At 39.4% G+C, this 16,244-nt stretch overlaps 1 protein-coding gene across 6 annotated transcripts in view; it reads right to left on the bottom strand.

The window, feature by feature from the left end:
* lrp1aa (low density lipoprotein receptor-related protein 1Aa) overlaps window positions 1-16,244 on the bottom strand; it is a 223,629-nt gene that overhangs the window by 110,861 nt on the left and 96,524 nt on the right. For 5 of the 6 annotated variants that reach the window (XM_067388716.1, XM_067388715.1, XM_067388714.1 and 2 more), the window contains exons 7-19: window positions 15,661-15,823; window positions 15,278-15,500; window positions 11,834-12,023; window positions 11,560-11,703; window positions 9,497-9,733; window positions 9,217-9,397; window positions 8,830-9,052; window positions 8,504-8,693; window positions 8,266-8,391; window positions 5,541-5,681; window positions 5,327-5,452; window positions 1,067-1,183; window positions 693-773 (exon numbers count right to left, since the gene is read on the bottom strand). In XM_067388716.1, coding sequence (XP_067244817.1) covers window positions 693-773; window positions 1,067-1,183; window positions 5,327-5,452; window positions 5,541-5,681; window positions 8,266-8,391; window positions 8,504-8,693; window positions 8,830-9,052; window positions 9,217-9,397; window positions 9,497-9,733; window positions 11,560-11,703; window positions 11,834-12,023; window positions 15,278-15,500; window positions 15,661-15,823 — 2,142 coding nt within the window. The remainder of the gene's footprint in view (window positions 1-692; window positions 774-1,066; window positions 1,184-5,326; window positions 5,453-5,540; window positions 5,682-8,265; window positions 8,392-8,503; window positions 8,694-8,829; window positions 9,053-9,216; window positions 9,398-9,496; window positions 9,734-11,559; window positions 11,704-11,833; window positions 12,024-15,277; window positions 15,501-15,660; window positions 15,824-16,244) is intronic. The other variant, XM_067388717.1, reaches the window with a different exon arrangement.

Consider the following 16,244-nt stretch of genomic DNA (forward strand, 5'->3'; position numbering starts at 1 on the left):
GGGCCAACATGGAATACCCATGTGAGCTATAGACTATGATTTGATAGAATTCATTTGTAATACAAATACACAAACAAGTGACATCAATATTAATATTGAGTATTTCATATTAATATAACGTGGCAGCTTGTCTTTAGACACATTTCACACAGTAAACAATTTTGTAACAATAGAAAATGAATAATAAACATCACAGAAACTGCATAGATCACACATGCACCACTGGGAATGAACACTGGTTAATATTTTAAAGCTAAATCTCTTCTTATGGATGTTAATAGTGATGTTAGTTAAAGTGAGATGGGCAGGGGTGTTGTTTTTACCATTTTGGGGCAGGATTTTAGAAATTGCTGCAAATATTTTAGACCTTTCAACAGCTTTATAGGTATTTCCTGAAATCCTGTTGAGACGTCATTATAATGTTATAACACAAGTAAATTTATGGTGCATGTTGATCTATGCACTAACCGGTCGGGTTCGGACAATTGAACTCATCAGAGCTGTCCCCACAATCCTTTTCTGCAACACACAGCCCATGTGACACAGGGGGAGGGGCAAATGGTCAAGAGAAGAGGACATGACGTTACACAAAAGACACATGAAATGATCAACAAAGACAAATGAGGGAAATCTGTTGAAAAACTGCAACGGACACAAAAACAAAAGAGAAGAAAAACACGTCAGAAGCTCACCGTTATCACAACGCCAATTGATGTTGATACAGCGTCCGTTATTACAGGTGAACTGAGTGAGCGGGAAACAGGTTGGGTATGCTGACGACATAAACAACATCATAAACAATCAATGATAACATGGACAATCTCATAAAACAGTAATAGTATATGAGGGTTTGAATTTAATTTATCGAAAAAGAGCCATTAAATAAACCTAGTAAAAACAAAATGTAATTCTAAATGTCTAAAACATTTACAAAATCTATAAAATGTCATAAAACATTTCCTTCAAAGTTGGAACTAGTTTTTCTAAAGGTATCGCATGCATATTAATGCATGCTGAATTCATTCATTTTAATAAGCTGGCACCAACATAAAGTAACATCATTTACCGCAGGACGCAGGCTCATCGGAGCGATCCCCGCAGTCATCATCCAGGTCACATGTCCAGGAGATGGGAATACAGCGGCCGCTGGCACACGAGTACTGATTAGGAGGACACGTCCGAGCTGCAACAGAGAACCAAAACTGAACGCATTAAAATTTAAATGTATGTGTGTTATAGCCTTCGGGTCATCTGTATGCCGGTTTACTCTCAAAAGTAATTTAAGCAGCAGATTTACAGTACAAATATAGTCCTTCTCTTCCTAGAACAGGAATCCCTTCCCCACAGCTTTTCTGTGGAAACAGATCATCTTCAACATGTTTGTCATGACATTTTAGCACTTAATATGGAGTTTGTTATGAAAAAATGCTGGTTTAAATGCGTATTGTGCAATAATAAGAATTTATTCATTTTTACAGTGTTCATTAGGCTGGAATTCTTGGAAGGGAATCGTGCTGCCTGTTGATCATATGTATTTGCTGGGGACCTTTTCAATATGACAGACATGGTCTCAGTTCATTCATTGCTTCATGTAATCCCAGACCAACTCAATCACAGTAAGATCTGTTTCGGGTCGTGTGTTGTTGGACTCCTTGTGCATGCAAAAATCTCTAGATTATTACAATTAATGACAAAATCATTGTTTGGAAATGTAAACTGAATATAACTGAATTTACTACATGGCACAAGCCGATTGGTCTGTGTTGATTATGAAGCCAATGAGATTACTTGCTGAACATTTAAAGAGTATGGTTCAGTGTTAGCTGGTCATGGAGCCCTCTACCTCCCCAGCTCCACCTGTCTAAATCTGCTATGTGATTTATGTATGTATATCTTACATGCTCACAGCAGTGTGTCTATTGGCAGTACTTGCTCTGCAGCAGCAGTGTGTGTAGAAGATTTAGTATGTCAAGACCAAATACATTAACATTGTCAAACCCATTAACATGCTAAAACTATTCCGAGAGTTGTCATGATTGAAATATACATGTATAATGCACAGTACTTATATATGGATATCTGTAACTGTTTGTTGTGTATTGTACATTTTTTACACAAAAAAGAACATGCATTGGACAAAAAATGACTAGTTTCCTACTGTCTCTAACAACAAAACATACACACGCATAATTATAACTTCAAAAGTGGGAAGTATGATCTTCTGATCCTAACACGTGAAGGAAATACAAACCATGTGTGATTTCAGTAGGAAATATGTCAGCACAAAAAAAAAAACTGTGTTGTCAAACGATTTCATGAAATCTTCAAGTAGTACAAGAGACAAATTCATGAAAAGTTTTAATAATATTAATAATAATTAACCGTTTATTTTTTTTTTTTTTTGCACTCAGCTTCCCTGTTATTTCGCATATTTTATCTGAATTTAGATTTTTATGCGAATCTGAAATTTTTGATTTCTTTTCTTTCAGAGTTGCCAGCTTTTTGTGTTCAAAGCTGTTTAAATGACATCGCCAGCACCAGACTCATCACGTGACCAAGCGGAACGTAAATATCACTGTACCAAACCTCCTTCCAGAGACCTTGGCATTAGAGTGTCAGTATATGATTTTCTAATTTGCATTAGATGTAATATACAGGGCTTTCCCGCAAACATTTATTCACTATAGCATGCAGGTTGAACAGATAATCAAATCAAATCAGTCATTTGAAAACTTTCTTTGAGATGTTTCACAAAAAGCGTGATTCAGCACTACAAGCTGTTATCTTTCTTTCAAAAATGCGACCATGGCTTCACATCACCTCAAGTGAGCTGCATTCTGCGATACAAGACTTTTGCTTGCGTTCCGTGACATAATTGTAACTTGCTCAATCGGTCTAGTGTTGCATCGTTACTAAAGTTTTCTGTGTGCTCATACCCAGAACACACACACATAAAGCTGCTTCTCATACAGCTCGCGAGTTTAGTCTTTCTTTTTACGGTTCATTGTGCTTAAACAGTTAGAAATGTACAGAATTATGTCAAAATGCCTGCCTTGGCAAGTATAAACAGTTGTTTATGTGAACATAAGCAGCAATAAGAGCATCACACTCACTTTAAGGGAAGTTTGAGCAAAACTCACAATATTAATTTGGTGCCACGTGTCAGACCCCCTAAATTCTGGTGCCCATTATGAGAAACTGTTCAATAAGTAGTGCTCATGTGAGACCAAATTTTACACTACATTGCAGTCTAGAGTTACTTCAGTATCATAGACTACCATGCCCTTAATATAGATACGGTCTAAATTAAAGAGCGCAAACCTTACAATTCAGCCATGAAGTCAAATATAGTGCAACAGTTTGCTGAAGAGCCCAGAACCGCGTCAGATATAGCGTGTGTGATAAACTATATATTTATAGAGGGCTGTCTAGAGCACATTGCAGCTGACTCAGAGTTTAGCAGAAGGACATGACAACATCACAGAGAAATATTTTCAGCTGATACCTTTATACTTTATTTTTCAGCAATTTTTCAAAGTTCCAGTTATCAGATGTGTGATTAGTGTAAATTTAGACACTTCATATCTGAGATGGACTTTGGCAAAGTTTGTTGGACTTGTGTGTTTGTGTTTGGTTATGGATGGAAAAGAAACCGAAAGTTGCATTTTGTGGGTAACTTGGTATTTATTTCTATCATGTTGTGCAGGAAAGCTCTGCCAATAGTGAAATTTTGTTATCCCAACTCCACTTAATTGCAGTTACCCACACTTAGCCTGGTTAGGACATGCTGTGAGAAGACATTTCTCATGAGACTGTTTGAGGGTGTTGATTATAGATGTTATATTTGATTATTTTTAAGCTTTTGCATTTTTATTAGAGTCAGTACACATCATAGGCTGGACTAAAACCTGTATCAACAAGAAAGCATCAGGGCTCAATAACTATGATGATATATATATATATAGGGTGAATTCCGGGTGATTTAGACACTTTTTGACTTGGAAAAAGTGTTCCAATTATCCTGAATTCAACCTATATATATATTATAACAACCCCTTAGAATGGTAATGGATATGGCAATATTGATGTATTTGGTCTTGGTGAAATAAATCAAGATCGTGAAAAAATAACAATTATCCTGTGCTTCGTAAATGTCCACTGACATTAAAGTGGACAAATTAAATAAAGCAATAAAGAATTTACCTTGGCATAGTTGAATAACAAGAGTTCAGTACACAGAAATTACATACAGTGAGTCTCAAACTCCATTGTTTCCTCCTTATTATGTAAATCTCATTTGTTTAAAAGACCTCAGAAGAACAGGCGAATCTCAACATAACACTGACTTTTACGTAACAGTCGGGATCATTAATATGTACGTCCCCAATATTTGCATATGCCAGCTCATGTTCAAGGCATTAGACAAGGGCAGCCAGTATTAACGTTTGGATCTGTGCACAGCTGAATCATCAGACTAGGTAAGCAAGCAAGAACAATAGTGAAAAATGGCAGATGGATCAATAATAACTGACATGATCCATGATATCATGATATTTTTAGTGAAATTTGTAAATTGTCTTTCTAAATGTTTCGTTAGCATGTTGCTAATGTACTGTTAAATGTGTTTCAAGTTACCATCATTTCTACTGTATTCATGGAGACAAGAGCCGTCGCTATTTTCATTTTTAAACACTTGCAGTCTGTATAATTCATAAACACAACTTCATTCTTTATAAATCTCTCCAACAGTGTGTAATGTTAGCTTTAGCCACGGAGCGCTATCAAACTCATTCAGATTCAAATATAAACATCCAAATAAATACCATACTAACATGATCCGACGCATACATGCAACATACATGACGAACATCTTGTAAAAATCCATTTGAGGGTTATATGAGCTGTGTGAACTTTGTAAATGCACTGTATAACTGCACTTATAGTCGAGAGCTCGGTGGGGCAGGGAGTGAGAGATTTAAAAGGTCCGCAGCCTGAATCGGCGCATAGTTAATGATGCCCCAAAATAGGCAGTTAAAAAAATTAATTAAAAAAAATCTATGGGGTATTTGAGCTGAAACTTCACAGACACATTCAGGGGACACCTTAGACTTATATTACATCTTTTGAAGAGACGTTCTAAAACAGCTTAATTTCTAAAATTCCACAGGGCAAAAACACACTGTAGAAACACCAAGTTAACATCAAATTTGCCAACCTAAACAGTCTTTGCAGAGTGAATCATTGGGCTTAGTGTGAAAAACGTCATAGTGTTGCAAATTCAGATTAAATGCAAACAGAAATTGACTGTATGAGTGTGTGTGTGCACCTGAGCATGTAGTGTTAGACTCGTCTTCATCGTTGCCGCAGTCGTTGTCTCCATCACACAGCCAGCGCATGGGGATACAGCGGTTATTCTGACACTTGAAGCGATCTGCAGGGCATGTGTGCTGATCTACAGATGGACAAACGACAACCGCTGCATGTGTGTGGAAGCTTCATGCAAAGAGGTTGTTAAACGTACAACATGGGTGTGTTCTTACGGCACAGTTCAGCGGTCTCGTCGCTGTTGTCCAGACAGTCATTATCTCCGTCGCATTTCCAGCGGTCTTGAATACAGCGGTTATTCTTACAGGCGAACTCTCCTGGCTGACACTGTGGAGGGGGGATGTACGATGGGTTCGCTGTGAAGAAACACACACACATACACAGATGTAAATAATTCTGCTGAAGGCCAAGCTCTGTGAAAAAACATCTGAAGGGTTTCTGTTTCAAACATTCAGACACAAAAACCAAACCGCTTGATGCTGAATTCATCTGATTGTATCAACAGTCAGCCACAGATTAAAGCCTAAGAATGATGCATTATCTGACAGTATGATCGAGCAGCCTGCACAAACAGATTTGCTTCTACTCAGCAAGGCTTTTCTTGCGTTGTTCTCCGTCAGGACTGAATGAACTCTTATCCAGCTTTATTTGACACAGTACTGACCATAACTTGATAAAAAATTAAATACTGATTGTATTTATAGTTAATGCTACACATATAACATCATCATAAATAATCCAGTGCCAGTAACTGTCTGTCTGGTTGATACTCCAACACAGTAGGTGGCAGTGTTGCACCTTAATGCTGGTTGCCACGCTTAATAAATCAAAGGAGAACACTTTAGTTGCGTCCCAAATGATGCAATATACACTATGCACTTATACACTATGTACTCATCCATGTAGTGCGTGAATTGTATAAGGTTATTTTGTCATTAAACGTTGGAGTCTGACAGCCCCTCCCCCTCCGCTACGTAATTAAAGCTGCGACAGTTGGGTGCATGAAGTGTCCAACATTCCACGCTTCGTTTTTCTGTTAATTTAGTGCATCATCCGGGTATTTAAAGTGCACTTTTTCTTTTTGGAATTTTCAGTGTGAATGCACTACTCTACACTACACAATTTATACTTAAAAACGTCATAGAATAGTGCATAAGTATGCGAATTGGGACTCACCTTCTGAAAATTGCATACTTCTCTGCTATATAGTAGGCAAAAAACAGCATGTGAAAAGAGTAGGGCTGCCCCCTAATAGTCAACTAACCATTAGTCGACTAGAAGAGGCATGGTTGACCAAGATTTTATTAGTGGGTTAGTCGCAGAAAAAAACAAACAAAACAAAAACAACAGCAAGTGGCAATGTCACACAGTCCATGAGTGATCATTTATCGACCTCAGATATGGCTTCACTTGAAACAGCGCGCTTACTGCATGACATGGAGGCGCCGGTGCGATCACTTGCATTTAACTTAAAATACTCCGTCATTTTGGTCGTACAGATTCAGAGTAATGCAAACTGTAAAGGGTCCACTTTTATTTTTGTAAACTCACAATAATAGCAAAATGTTGTGCTTTTGTAAAACAATGTAAACAATCAGGATGCGTGTTCTGCAGTCTCGGTCTCAGTGAACTTTAGCACGTAACAAAAATGAACCGAAACTTTGAGTGTACTTGCCTCACAGACACAAGAAATATATCTATAGAAAGATTGAAATATATACTTTTAAAGGAACCAATTCAAGTGGAAAATAAATATCCTCAGGTTATGTAATCCCTATGAAACTTGCATATAGACATGTCCACTGCAGCTGAAAACTCAGAAAACATTAAATTATTAAAATGTTTAGACAGTCTCCTTCTGTTTATTCATGACACACATGTGTCATGTACTCAATCATTACATTTGCCGGCGTGCTGTGGCAAGCTTTATGCATTGGAACACTGATTAGGCTATGTATTATATATAGGCAATTAAAAGCTCAATATTATGATTTATGCCTTATTAATATAAATGCGCGATTAGTCGACTAATGGTTTAAATGAATGACAACTAGTCGACTAGAAAAATCTTTAGTCGAGGGCAGCCCTAGAAAAGAGTAGTATGTCTGAATTCACAGATAATGACAACATGGTGAATGTAGTATATCCGTATTCCATTCATACTATACAGAAAGCACAGTTTTACAGTTATAATTACAAACTCCCATTATTTGTATGATTTAATGGCAAAATTCATTTAAAAACGTCTTTTCCTCTAAAATTTCCTCATATTACCACATGGATGACAGAAAATTTACTCGCAATCGCTGTCCTGCGTAAAAAACACTGTTTTAGACGCAGGGAATGACGATTTCATGTGCAACCTGGACACACCAATGAGTGTGGAAGGATATTTTGCTAAAGAAATGATTGGGGCAGAAGAATGACATGGGAACTTTATTATGCCTGATTTCTCGCTATCATCTTGGTGAGCATTACAGATGCTCAATGTTTTCAGATATCTCAGTGTGGACGAGCACAATGTTCAAAAACATTATTGTACAGAGAGCGTTTTGAAATGAAAATGCCATTTTGATATATTTATCTGCATTAATGTGGACTTAGCCTTATTTGACTCTTTGTGTCAAGCAGTTTCAAACATCTAGTTCAAAGCTTAAATTATTAAACATTTTGTGAATTCTGTCCTTCAACATTACATTTTAATATCACATTTCTGTAATAGATGTTGAGTAACATGAAAGCTTTAAACATTTTGGCAGTGGTATTTTTCATAAATGCACAGATGTCACATTTGTATTTCAGCAAGTTGTCATGTGTTTTAAATATAATAAATATCAGTTGCAAAGAATAGATTATTAAATGACCGGTTGTGACAATTTGCTTGTATTAACACATTATTGTTAAGATTGTAAATATGCATGCAGTGTACACTTGCATTACCTTTACAGCTGATGTTGTCTGCGGGATCCAGTAATTGGTCCTCAGCACAGGCACATGACCTGCCAGTGGGAGTGGCTAAACACAGACTACTACAGCCGCCGTTATTTGCTCTACACGCATTACTTCCTGTGATGAACACATGTAAGAATTACATCTAATGAATGTTCCATAGCCAAATCATGCTTGATTTTTTTTTTAAAAACACAAAAATCCAAGGCAAATAACATTCTTTAATTACCTAGCTGCTGTTGGGCATCGTACATGCGGATCTCGAAGATGGGTGGCCGTTCGTTGCGTAGCAAAGTGACCGTTTTGGTGTTTTGGTCCAGTTTATAGATGCTGCCGCTGCGGTACTCATTCCAGAACAGGAAGTTTTTGTAGTGGCACAGACCGAAGGCATGGTTCAGTTCCTGTCCGTCATAAACCGTCTAAGCAGAAAGAAGATGTTACATCAACAATTGGCGAATAAATATGATGTTCTAGTGTTTTCAGCTGTTATTTGTTATCCATTAAATATATGTGCATATGTGCACATCATCTATTAGATCAGTGGTGTGACAGCACCTTGCGTGCAGTGGTGTTGAGATAGACCATCTCGATTCGGTCGTAATAAGCATCCACCCAGTACAAGATGCCCTGAGGGATGTCCAAACTCAGGCCGTTGGGCCACAGAACCGTCTTAGAGGTCAGCAGAACGTTCCGGTTGGTTCCGTCCATCCAGGCCCTCTCAATCTTCCCTCGCTTGCTCTCCTTTGGGTCCTCCTCCCAGTCAGTCCAGTACATCCAGCTGAAAGAGATAAAAACATTTTCAAAATGCATAGTTCTTAGTTACAGTAATTTTACCACAGTTAAGGCAGTTTTAGGCAATGATGATATGACATTCATTTATTAGCCCACAAATAACCCAACAACTGCTATACAATAGAACCTTATTGGAGATCTAGAGCTCACCCGTGCCGAGGGTCCACCACAATCGCTCGAGGATGGGTCATCTTGCCCTCAATGAGAGTCTTCCTGGTCTGAGAAGCTTTCTCGAGCCGAGCAACACTGATGGTCTTCTTGGGACCGTCATCTGTCCAGTAGAGATTATTGGCCATCCAGTCCACAGCGATTCCTTCAACAGTGTGAATACCTGGAAAACCATACATAATAAGACAATACACCCATAAGCACATGATAAATACACACCAGCAATAAGATGAATTGGAAATGAAAATGAACACTTCAGCACCTTCTTTAAGGATGATGTCTCTTTCCGTGCCATCAATCTTCTGTCGGCCAATCAGATAGCTGGTGGCGTCAGCGAAGTAGATGAAGTTACTCTGTGCATGGAAGTCCAGAGCTCGAGGGTTCATCAGGTTCTCGATGGGGATCATGTATTCATCCTGAACTTTAGGGTTGATGTCCATACCACGGATAACGCCCGGACGACCCTTCCCGTACACCAGGAATAACTCATGCTCAGGCTCTGGGAATTAGACACCAGGAATTGAATTGAAAAAAATATATATATGAATTAATGATACAGACATGCCAATATATAATATTTATACCATTTTCAAGTAGGTTTCCAGTTTAATGGAAGCATATTTAGTGAAAAGTGAGTCTATGATGGCGGTACTAACACATGTTTCTTACAATCAATTCCAATCTCCTCTTCTTGTCTTTTTCAAGGTCATGTGTTCAGAGGTCACTCACAATTCACTAATCAATATTTACCAACAGTTCATTGCATATTCAAAGCAGCTTGAAATCAATATTGGGGTAAATGGTAAAGACCTTCATCATTTTGATTGATTCAGCTAAAATGTGGGTCAAACCTCCAGTCTAGATGATATGCATAGACATTGCTAAGGAACTACAGGTGCTGGTCATATAATTAGAATATCATCAAAAAGTTGATTTATTTCACTAATTTGATTCAAAAAGTGAAACTTGTATATTATATTCATGCATTACACACAGACTGATATATTTCAAATGTTTATTTCTTTTAATTTTGATGATTATAACTGACAACTAAGGAAAATCCCAAATTCAGCTTCTCAGAAAATTAGAATATTACTTAAGATCAATACAAAGAAAGGATTTTTAGAAATCTTGGCCAACTGAAAAGTATGAACATGAAAAGTATGAGCATGTACTGCACTCAATACTTAGTTGGGGCTCCTTTTGCCTGAATTACTGCAGCAATGCAGCGTGGCATGGAGTCGATCAGTCTGTGGCACTGCTCAGGTGTTATGAGAGCCCAGGTTGCTCTGATAGTGGCCTTCAGCTCTTCTGCATTGTTGGGTCTGGCATACCGCATCTTCCTCTTCACAATACCCCATAGATTTTCTATGGGGTTACGGTCAGGCGAGTTTGCTGGCCAATTAAGAACAGGGATACCATGGTCCTTAAACCAGGAACTGGTAGCTTTGGCACTGTGTGCAGGTACCAAGTCCTGTTGGAAAATGAAATCTGCATCTCCATAAAGTTGGTCAGCAGCAGGAAGCATGAAGTGCTCTAAAACTTCCTGGTTTATGGCTGCGTTGACCTTGGACCTCAGAAAACACAGTGGACCAACACCAGCAGATGACATGGCACCCCAAACCATCACTGACTGTGGAAACTTTACACTGGACCTCAAGCAACGTGGATTGTGTGCCTCTCCTCGCTTCCTCCAGACTCTGGGACCCTGATTTCCAAAGGAAATGCAAAATTTACTTTCATCAGAGAACATAACTTTGGACCACTCAGCAGCAGTCCAGTCCTTTTTGTCTTTAGCCCAGGCGAGACGCTTCTGACGCTGTCTGTTGTTCAAGAGTGGCTTGACACAAGGAATGCGACAGTTGAAACCCATGTCTTGCATACGTCTGTGCGTAGTGGTTCTTGAAGCACTGACTACAGCTGCAGTCCACTCTTTGTGAATCTCCCCCACATTTTTGAATGGGTTTTGTTTCACAATTCTCTCCAGGGTGCAGTTATCCCTATTGCTTGTACACTTTTTTTCTTTTTTCACTTTTTTTTAAACATTTGAAATATATCAGTCTGTGTGTAATGAATGAATATAATATACAAGTTTCACTTTTTGAATGGAATTAGTGAAATAAATCAACTTTTTGATGATATTCTAATTATATGACCAGCTCCTGTATATGAAAAAGTGTGTGAGAGCTTGAAATAACAAATGCTTAGTAAAGCTGAGCCGATCAAACTTTTTCATTTTAACTAGGCAAAGCTACTGTAAGTCAGAATGATGGTGAATTGATAAACAGACGGAAGTACAATCTGAATGGCTGTGATGTTTCTCACTCTTGCATGATTTGCCATCGTTGCCCAGGCTAAAGCCAGACCGACAGCGGCACGTCCGACTCTTGTGGCTGTTGCCCAACAAACAGATGTCTGAACAACCTCCAGCTTTTCCAAATTGATCCGGCTCACAGGCGTGACTCCGCACTGAAGAAGAATAACAGAATTTAGACTGAGTTGGAGCTTGACTTCAGTGTAGTGGTTGCATTTTAAACCGTTATATATGATACTGGCTCAGTCTATACAGCTGAGCAATAGATGAGAAAGAGTTTAATACCAGGGGGCTGGCGTCTCTGGTGATAAACATGTAGAGCTCCTCCCTTGTCTACACGGGTGACCACTTGATAATCTGAACTGTTGAATCGATTGACACGGATCACGCTGGTCTTAGGCTGCATGTTGGCATTGTCTGAGTTTGTGGCATATAGATAGTTCTCAAACACTGTGAGCCCATAAAGATGCTCAATCTAAGAAAAAAAAAATTCAGTTAGTTCTATTATTTGGAAAGTTGTGTTTGCTCTGTTGGCTTGAGTTAGCATGACACGCACATAAACACACCGATTAGCCTTGGGCTGAGCAGCTAAATCCATAACTCATGCAGAGATGAAGAAATCAGGATAATATATTTACAGAAAAAGCTTTAATAAAATGACTCAGTAGCAGTAATGAAAAACCACTGTCTCTCCCATCCACTAAAGCATTTATCACAGTAAATAAAGCTAGCCGCTATTAGACACACTCACAATGTAATGGGTTCCATACAGCTGCTGAAATGTGAAGGGGATGGATGGATGGATGGATGGATGGATGGATGGATGGATGGATGGATGGACGGATGGACGGATGGATGGATGGATGGATGGATGGATGGATGGATGGATGGATGGATGATAAACAGTTGAACGTTAGGGTGGGTGGGTGGGTGGGTGGATGGATGGATGTTAGGATGGATAGATGGATAGAAATTAGGATGTATGGATGGATGATAGATGGATAAACAGACTAATGTTACGGTGGGTGGATGGATGGATGGATGGATGGATGGATGGATGGATGGATGGATGGATGGATGGATGGATGGATGGATGGATAATCAGATGGATGTTAGGGTGGATGGATGGATGGATGGATGGATGGATGGATAAACAGATCAATGTTATGGTGGATGGATGGATGAATGAACTGATGGATGGATAAACGATCAATGTTATGGTGGATGGATGGATGGATGGATGGATGGATGGATGGATGGATGGATAAACAGATCAATATTACGGTTGATGGATGGATGGATGGATGGATGGATAATTAGATGGATGTTAGGGTGGATGGATGATGGATGGATGGATGGATGGATGGATGGATGGATGGATAAACAGATTGACGTTACGATGAATGGATGGATGGATGGATGGATACACAGACTGACTTTATGGTGGATGGATAGATGATGGATGCATAGATGGATGGATGGATAAACAGATTGATGTTACGGTGGATGGATGGATGGATGGATGGATGGATGGATGGATGATGGGTGGATGGATAAACAGATTGACGTTACGATGGATGGATGGATGGATGGATGGATGGATGGATGGATGGATGGATACACAGACTGACTTTATGGTGGATGGATAGATGATGGATGCATGGATGGATGGATGGATAACAGATTGATGTTACGGTGGATGGATGGATGGATGGATGGATGGATGGATGGATGGATGGATAAACAGATTGACGTTACGATGGATGGATGGATAAACAGATTAATGTTATGTTGGATGGATGGATGAATAAACAGATTGATGTTACGATGGATGGATGGATGGATGGATGGATGGATGGATGGATGGATGGATGGATACACAGACTGACTTTATGGTGGATGGATAGATGATGGATGCATGGATGGATGGATGGAAAAACAGATTGTCGTTACGATGGATGGATGGATGGATGGATACACAGACTGACTTTATGGTGGATGGATAGATGATGGATGCATGGATGGATAAACATATTGACGTTACGATGGATGGATGGATGGATGGATGGATGGATGGATGGATGGATGGATGGATGGATACACAGACTGACTTTATGGTGGATGGATAGATGATGGATTCATGGATGGATGGATGGATGGATAACAGATTGATGTTACGGTGGATGGATGATGGATAGATGGATGGATGGATGGATAAACAGATTGATGTTACGGTAGATGGATGGATGGATGGATGGATGGATACACAGACTGACTTTATGGGGGATGGATAGATGATGGATGCATGGATGGATAAACATATTGACGTTACGATGGATGGATGGATGGATGGATGGATGGATACACAGACTGACTTTATGGTGGATGGATAGATGATGGATTCATGGATGGATGGATGGATGGATGGATAACAGATTGATGTTACGGTGGATGGATGATGGATGGATGGATGGATGGATGGATGGATGGATAAACAGATTGATGTTATGGTGGATGGATGGATGGATGGATGGATGGATGGATGGATGGATGGATGGATGGATGGATGGATAAACAGATCAACGTTATGGTGGATGGATGAATGAACTGATGGATGGACAAACGATCAATGTTATGGTGGATGGATGGATGGATGGATGGATGGATGGATGGATAAACAGATCAATATTACGGTTGATGGATGGATGGATGGATAATTACATGGATGTTAGGGTGGATGGATGGATGGATGGATGGATGGATAACAGATTGATGTTACGGTGGATGGATGATGGATAGATGGATGGATGGATGGATGGATGGATGGATGGATGGATGGATGGATGAATAAATTATGTTACGATGGATGGATGGATGGATGGATGGATGGATGGATGGATGGATGGATGGATGGATGATGGATACACAGACTGACTTTATGGTGGATGGATATATGATGGATGCATGGATGGATGCATGGATGAATGGATGGATGCATGGATGGATGGATGGATGGATGGATGGATAAACAGATTGATGTTACGGTGGATAGATAGATAGATAGATAGATAGATAGATAGATAGATAGATAGATAGATAGATAGATAGATAGATAGATAGATAGATAGATAGATAGATAGATAGATAGATAGATAGATAGATAGATAGATAGATAGATGGATGGATAAACAGACCGACTTTACGATGGATGGATGGATTGGTGGATGTTTGAATGGATTTCATTGCATTGTTTCTCTATTGTACAACATTGTTAAAACATCTGTTTGTTTTTTTAATGTGATTTATAAATAAACCATGATTTGACTTGACTTTTGACTTGACTTGGATGGATGGGCAGATGGTTATGAGGTAAATGGCTGATGAAAGAAGTTTGGATTGACAAAATAATTGGATGATTGAAGGACAGATGGATGTTTGGGTGACTGGATGGATGGCACATTCTGAAGGTGTGTGGGATTCTTTATCTGCTCACTGTAAGTGTTTTTTAAAAGATGATAATCATGTTCATCTACAGAATAATGTTGCTTGTAGAGGCAATAAAAAAGGGAAGTTCAGAAGACCAGGTCCTAAACCACATCATTGCTAAATGTTACATTTCACAACTCTTTGTCATTTAAGTGATGCATAACAATGGAGAAATTAGTTCTTGAGCAATACACAACAATGCAACCACGTGTAAAACATCTGATCTTGGTATTTGCTCCTTACCAACAGTCCTTGAATGATGGTGTGTCTGTTTTTGCCCTCATAGTCCACTACCTCAATGTAGTCCAGATAAGCATCAGCCCAGTAGACCAACCGGTTGACCAAGTCCAGGGTGATGCCGTGTGGGAAGACAATTTTACTGTCCACCAACTTTGTTCGGTTCTGTCCATCCATGTCACATCGTTCCACCTTTGGGATCTGCCCGTAGTCAGTGAAGAAAACCTTTCTGTGAAGGTAATGTTGAGAAAGGAGTAATCAGTATACATGAGTACACTTACACATCCTTTCAGCATTTAGCAAATACTTTGGTTTTTAAAGGTAACTGCTAAATATTCAGCTATCTAGTTGTGTACATGGAGGAAGAGTGAGCTTGACAATGCTCATACCCCATGGTTGGATCCAGAGCGATGCCTTTAGGGTTGTAGAGTTCTTGATCCAACAGTGTCACACATGTGGTTCCATCTTTATCACATACAAAGATTCGATCATCCACATCGTCAACAAAGTAGAAGTTTCCCGTAAGCCAGTCAATTGCCATCTGCTCTACATCTGTAAAGAACAGGGAGTGGAGAGAAATGTAGGTAAAACATTACGTGTTTTATTTGTTCATGTGCCCCATAAGAGTCTGAGTCAAGACAGAGACCAGAAAATGTTCGAGTCCGAGTCAAGACAGAGTCCATACGTTTCCAAGTCTAAAACAAGACAAAGGCCACAACCATGAAAAGGTAGTCTTGGACTCAAACCATATTTTCATGTTTTTTGCTCTGGTCATGACCTCGGGAGAATGTGAATTAGGTCTTGACTTGGACTCCACCCTCAACCAAATCTTGACAATAAGAAGTCGGCGCCGATAGCCTCGTGGGCAGCACCGACATATAGTGCCGTTGTGCTTCGAGCGACCCAAGTTTGAGTCCCGGCTCATTGACATTTCCTAGTCCTGTCCTCCTCTCCCTCTACCACTTTGCTTCCT

This window comes from Chanodichthys erythropterus, chromosome 6 (assembly GCF_024489055.1).
Source record: "Chanodichthys erythropterus isolate Z2021 chromosome 6, ASM2448905v1, whole genome shotgun sequence".
Taxonomy (NCBI): Eukaryota; Metazoa; Chordata; class Actinopteri; order Cypriniformes; family Xenocyprididae; genus Chanodichthys; species Chanodichthys erythropterus.